Source organism: Megalops cyprinoides, chromosome 2, assembly GCF_013368585.1.
Source record: "Megalops cyprinoides isolate fMegCyp1 chromosome 2, fMegCyp1.pri, whole genome shotgun sequence".
NCBI classification, from domain to species: Eukaryota; Metazoa; Chordata; class Actinopteri; order Elopiformes; family Megalopidae; genus Megalops; species Megalops cyprinoides.
This window is the reverse complement of record NC_050584.1, coordinates 56,856,672-56,862,795: the sequence shown is the minus strand read 5'-3', so window position 1 is coordinate 56,862,795 and position 6,124 is coordinate 56,856,672. Positions and strand designations below refer to the sequence as shown.

The window sequence follows — 6,124 nt, the reverse complement described above, 5'->3', positions numbered from 1 at the left end:
TAATAAATGAAATCTTTTTTGGCATATAAACATAAAAATGTATACTTTATAAAAGAGTTTCGCACTGAAAAATGCTTTAATGTTACATTTTATATCTTCCAGGTTAAAAAAAAAAAAAACATTGCACAGTATGAGAGAAACTGATTTTTCCTTTCCTAGAGCTTTATTGTTTTGTTTGTGCAGGAGGGGAAAAGGGTTATGTAACTTACAAAATATAACTATAATATTTTGTCTAATAATTTATTGTTCCTATAGAAATGGCAGTACTGAATAATGTACATTTTGATTATACAGTCGACTTTTCAGTTTGGATAGCTTTAAAAATCAGCTGCAACTAATGTGTTAAATATCTAATAAATACACACATTGTCTTCAACTAAGTGCATCCTGCATTAATTTGGGACCCACTTCTGCCTTCTGTCAACTGCAGCATAATAAACAGAATAACAATGAATATATTAATATATGTAACACTTCAATGGTACATATTCACAGTTGTTAAAATTATTTAAGTGGTTTATTTTCATATACAATATGGCACAAATTGCATGTATGCATGTACACACACACACACACACACACATATATATATGTATATATATACAACAATATGTTGTATATAATTACAGTATAAAGTATAAGGTGTGAACGATCACACAAAATGCGCTTCCCTGTGTTCGAATTCCTGCAGGCGCCGCGGGCGGAGTCTCTGGTACACTGGCTTGGCTTCGCTTTGGCTGAGCTCCTCCGGGCTGGAGCTGGGAGACTGAGGCTGGGAAGGAGGGTCCACAGAGACTCCATCCACAGACTCCTCTGGCCCCGCACCCATCTCCTCTGTGCCTCCTGAGGGCTCAGCGCAGCTCTTCACCACAACTTCCTCCGGCTGCTTCGCTCTGCTGCTCGGCGGAGGTTTGTAAAAAGTCCCGGGTGGGGGCTGCAATGTCCGTGAGGCCCGGAACGTGGCAGCGGGCTCGCCGATGGTCTCGTCCCTTTTCAAGGTCCTGCCGGGCCTCACGGCAATGGTGTATGGCTTGTTGGGGAATATGGTGCTGGCCATGCCTGTCGCCGAAGCGTAAGAAGTCGGCAAGGAGACAGACAAAGTCGTGCCGGAGTCCCCGGCGCCACCATCCGTGGACACGTTGGCCATGATCATAGCTGTCCTGGGAGTGATGTCATAATGCTTGTACTGCGCGTCCCAGGTCCTCCTGAGGGTCTGGGTGTCGATGAAAGTGTTCCGGTAATGGGTGCTCACCCTGGAGCTAGGCTTCTCTGGTTCGGTCACCTCCTGAATGGCGGGGCTGCGTTCGCTCTCCGCCGCATTTCTGGAGTTCCTCTCGTTGACCTGGGCGGGGTTGAGCAGCCTCTCCACGGGCATGCTGATTGGCCGGGACACCAGCTTGGCTCGAGGCGGCCTCAGCTGGACTTTGGTGGTGCTGTGATTGGGCCTGCTGAACACCACGGTGGACCTTGAAGCGTCCGAGGGGCCCTTAGGCGGGAGGCCATTAAGCTTTTCTGAATCTGCACCCACAGCTACAAGCAGAGACAGAGAGGGAAGAATTAGCACATTACAAATATCTGAAAGAAGTGCATATACTTTGGGTCCACAGCCCCACTCAGCACCTCCATTATACTGACCGGGTGCAAAGTCCATCTCATCAGGGACAGGTTTCACTTCTTTAACCTCATCCAGCAAATGAGTGGTAGGAATAATAGATGAGTGCCTTTTATATACTTTAGCACTCTGCTGCAATAAAACGGAGAGAGAGCAAGACGTAAATCTCTACTAATATCACAAGGGACCCCATACATACACATATAAGGGTTTTTAGCTTGGCGTGAAAAAGCCAATGCAAACTTGCCTCTTTGATGTCAACCAGAGACTTCGAGTGCCTGCTGAGCTGCTGCTCCTTCTCCCGTGGGGTCAGCCGCGGCTCCGCGAATTTCACGGGCTGAGGGAAGCCTTCTCTGGCCGAGGGCGAGGTGGACAGCGGGCTCAAGGGCACGTCGAATATCTTCTCGTAGTGGCGGATCAGCAGCTCCACCATCAGCGCCTGGTACGGGTAGTCGACCAGCGAGGACAGCGAGACGTCAGCATCCGTCTGCCTCGGCTTAATCAGAGTCGGCCCGAAGATGATCCCCAGGTTGCTGGCCGTCATTTTGTTCTCCTCTGCTTTTTCCGTCACTCTGGGGAAAGCAAAGTATGTATGTAATGAGGAGGTTGTTTTTAACGAGTGGGGTGTGGTGGTAAGGAGCAGGGCTCTTAACCGAAAGGCTGCTGGTTCGATTCCCTGCTGGAGCATTACTGCTGTACCCTTAGATAAGGTACTTAAACCACAATTGCCTCAGTAAATATCCAGCTGTATAAATGGATAAACCTATAACCCATATAAGTCGCTCTGGATCAGAACATCTGCTAAATGACAGTTATGTAATGTAATGTAATGTCATTTTCTGAAACAGCTGGGATTTTCAAAGTGTAAGATTATCTTACCATTACAGAAAACATACAACAGGCAAGGAAGTCATCCCTGAGCCAATTTCACATCAACGCTGAAAAAGCTACAACAGGTACTGACTCAAGCAGCCACCACACTTCAGCTGTTCATGTGAAGTCCACCCCACTGCTTCTGAAAAGCTCTGTGCCACAACAAGGCTGCTTGTCCCAGAGTTTAGAGTACCTACCTGTGCAAGTGCCCTATGAGGAACTGCAGGGTTTTGTAGTGGGCCGGGGGCAGCTGGCGCAGCAGGTCCTTAATCTTGAAGATGACCCGGTTGAGCTCGATGCTGTTTTGCGAATGCTCCTCAGCTTGGTCCACGATGATGCTCTGGCACTCCTTGGCCAGGCCGATGAAGTCATTGTAGTAACGGAACAGGATCAGGGGCTCTGGGAGCTACACGGCGTGGAGACATCAGAAAGAAATAAACAAAGCGACACCACATTCGTTTCAACAGGAATCAGGCAGTGGTTTTAACAGTCAGAACCCCATTCAGTTGCTAAAATCCTTGCAATACAAACCCAGGAAAAATGTTAGGTTGAACATACCAGGAACTTATTAATCACATTTCTAATTGCCCTTTATTTGGTGTATGCCAGGAAATCCAACCAAACACTTTCCTTGAGTTTGATTTTCAAAGTGTACTGTCATTTTACAAAGTGTTTCAAGTAATATTCAGTTCACATTAGACATATGTGTTCAAAGATTAAGCAATGACACTTGAGCAGATATGATCTTGGAAATCTCTTAAAGCCAATATCAGTGCATACCTGTCGGAGATAGAGCTTGAGTACGTTGCTGATGTCGTGAGGATAAAGATCAGACAGCTCCACCAAGTCTTTGCCATTTTCAAAAGCCTGGCAGAGCTTTTCCACCCGAGATTTTGCTCCATTTACTCGGTAGATACCCTGTATACAGAAGCATGAAAAATAAAAAATAAAAAAAACATGCATGGAGCCAAAACTTAAAATATGATCACAAAGCAAACAAAGACATTTTCTTGCTGGTGAATTTGCAGGCCCTGCTGCTTCTACAGCTCAGAAGTGCAAAAAGGATGTAGGAAAGTTACCTTGATGTTTAGGGCCCGGTTTTCAATCTCGGAGGTGCACTTTCTGATGATAAAAGGGATTCCGTCTGGGTTGTTTTTGGCGGCCTGGGTGAAGTCAATCCCGAAGAGGTGCAGCCTCCCGTGGAGCTTTTTGTGGCCACACTGAATGGCCAGTGTCTCCAGACACTTCTTATGGCATGCCAGAGAACACTGAAACCCGAAGAGTCAAAAGGATAACATCATCTGCACACTTTCAGAAAGTCTGCATGGCTTCGTTATTCTACCTTAACTATACAGGCATGCTTTCAAGGTTGAGCTGACACATTTACCTCCATCTTCAAAAACATGGTATTGTGTGGCCCCACATTTTCTGTATGTGCTGTTGTTAATAAGAATTTAGTATGTACTCCTATGTATCTGTGTACATGTCCTCCATGTATATATGAGCGTTGATCAAATGACTATAAAGCCACAACACAACAGAAATCAATTAACTCAAAAGCATGACTCCAGGGAGTACGGAAGTCTGCTTTTCATTACATTACATATTGATCATTGCTCACATTGCTCATAGTTGGGCTTGGTAGAGGAGAAGTAGGGATTTAATGAGTCACTGGTATCCTGTGTGTCTGGGTGGTGTCTGCACCCCGCTCAGGATAGGTTACCTCCTCGCACTCGGCGCCGTGGAACACCACCAGGCTGTCGCACTCCCGGCACTTGGAGGGTGCGCGCAGTTTCCGCAGCTTGTGGGTCTGGGCAGCCTTGGACATCTGAGCGTTCCTGAACGGACCGGGAGAGCTGGCTGTCTCCGTCACCATCTCACTTAGGCCTGGGACAGCCCGAGGAGAGATGAGGACACTCAGATGAGCAATCAATATCACTACTCTCTGGCCATCTTGCCAGCAAAGGAAAACTCAGAGGCATCTATGCGCTTCGTCCACAACTGTCCTTATTCTAATAAACAGCCTTGTGTCCTGTAACAGTTTAAAATCCTTCTGTGATAATGATATTATGATGCATTTGAAATATTACGGTGCAGCAATCCATTTATCTGTATCTACATCTATCTTTAAGATCAGACAACTGCAGAATCTGCAGATTCACCAACATGCACAAAAGCTGATCTATTACTATATCCGAAACATTTCCCATTTACATGTTCAACAGCTGCTCAGTTCATTACCTCTGTATGTACATAGTATCAGTAGATTATTTTACTTTTTCCCTAGAAAGACAGATTCTATTAATGGCTGCTAAATCACCTTTTAAAAACACACTCTGAAGCAAAGAATCTGTCACCTAAAGTACAGGAGCTGCTAACTAGAGGCTGTCCTGAGTCCAAAATCAGCTATCTGAAGCTTGCTGCCATCTCTTGCTCACCATTGTCTGAAGGGGAAGGCGGCTCTCTGTCGTCCAGGTCATCTGCAGAGGACATGGTTCCAGTGGAAGGAGTCCTGGGTAGTCTCCTTTTAAAGTCACCTGGGGGTGCAGGGATGTGCAATTAGCTCTGCTGTGGACTGGACTGGCACACAGTCCAGTTTTAAAACACTTCCTGCGTGGGGTGTCAATGGTCGAGGGAGATCTGCATGGATCATTTGTGTACAAGGCTCTAAATAGCAACCACCCACGGTCAATTATGGGTGATTCACACCTCCATTCAACAATCAATCCACTTTATTCTTCTGCTCATTATCCTACTAATAGCTGGTCTGAAAAGCCCATCTCAGACAACTGCAAGCCAAATAACTGGAATACTTCCAGCGGTTCGACAATACAAAAAAGTTGAGGAAAAAGGGCTCTCTCTATATGCCGGACAGTGAGCATTCACTCCCAATAAAATCATTACGAATAAAGGCCACCAGAAAGACAATGAAATCTGGACTCTACATTTTGATCCTTCTCTACTGCAGTAAGTGTTTTAACAGTCTGCATAATTCAACATCAGTTCATCCATACTCATTTTCAGCATATAAGGACATAAAATCATCAAAGTAACACAAAAAAAAATTAGACAACATAAGCACTTGTAATATTATATAATATGTTATGCAAGTTCAAATAATTACAAAACCCAAGTAGTAAAGCGTACAAATAGCAGGCATTTTTTTGTACTGAAGAACACTTCTGGCATGTTTGTGCAGGCATTTAAACCACAATCCAGGGACATGTGCTCCCTTAACCGTCTCCTTCTTGGGAAAGAACAGGTATGACTTAAGAGCAGTAAATCTTGTGACTGTGTCCTGCAGTCGTTTACAAGGGATGACTCAGTGTGAGATATGCATTTTCTTCCTCTGCTGCTGAAAAGCTCAAGACGAAGAGGAGCCAGGAAGCAGATGTGCCCTCAGCGCGAGTGGCCTGTCGGCTTGCCGAGAGACAGCGTGAACGTGCTGCACGGGGTTGTGGGGAGCAAACCTGTACCTGGGCTGGCGGTAGGCGAGTCCATGGACCGGGACTCGCTGCTGCCCCCCGCGCTCTCCGAGTCACTGCACATCCCCCCTCCCTGACTGCCCGTGGGCCAGGCTCGGAAGGTGGCCTGCGTCCTCGGCGCTGGAAAAAGACAACATTAGCTCTGTTTAGCCTT

At 46.0% G+C, this 6,124-nt stretch overlaps 1 protein-coding gene across 3 annotated transcripts in view; it reads right to left on the bottom strand.

The window, feature by feature from the left end:
• Positions 1–622: 622 nt before the first annotated feature.
• arhgap29a (Rho GTPase activating protein 29a) overlaps positions 623–6,124 on the bottom strand; it is a 39,954-nt gene continuing 34,452 nt past the window's right edge. For all 3 annotated transcript variants that reach the window (XM_036521881.1, XM_036521883.1, XM_036521884.1), the window contains 9 exons: positions 5,962–6,090; positions 4,924–5,022; positions 4,209–4,372; positions 3,565–3,753; positions 3,266–3,403; positions 2,683–2,891; positions 1,860–2,184; positions 1,636–1,744; positions 623–1,530 (listed from right to left, as the gene is read on the bottom strand). In XM_036521881.1, coding sequence (XP_036377774.1) covers positions 653–1,530; positions 1,636–1,744; positions 1,860–2,184; positions 2,683–2,891; positions 3,266–3,403; positions 3,565–3,753; positions 4,209–4,372; positions 4,924–5,022; positions 5,962–6,090 — 2,240 coding nt within the window. In that variant the 3' untranslated portion in view covers positions 623–652. The remainder of the gene's footprint in view (positions 1,531–1,635; positions 1,745–1,859; positions 2,185–2,682; positions 2,892–3,265; positions 3,404–3,564; positions 3,754–4,208; positions 4,373–4,923; positions 5,023–5,961; positions 6,091–6,124) is intronic.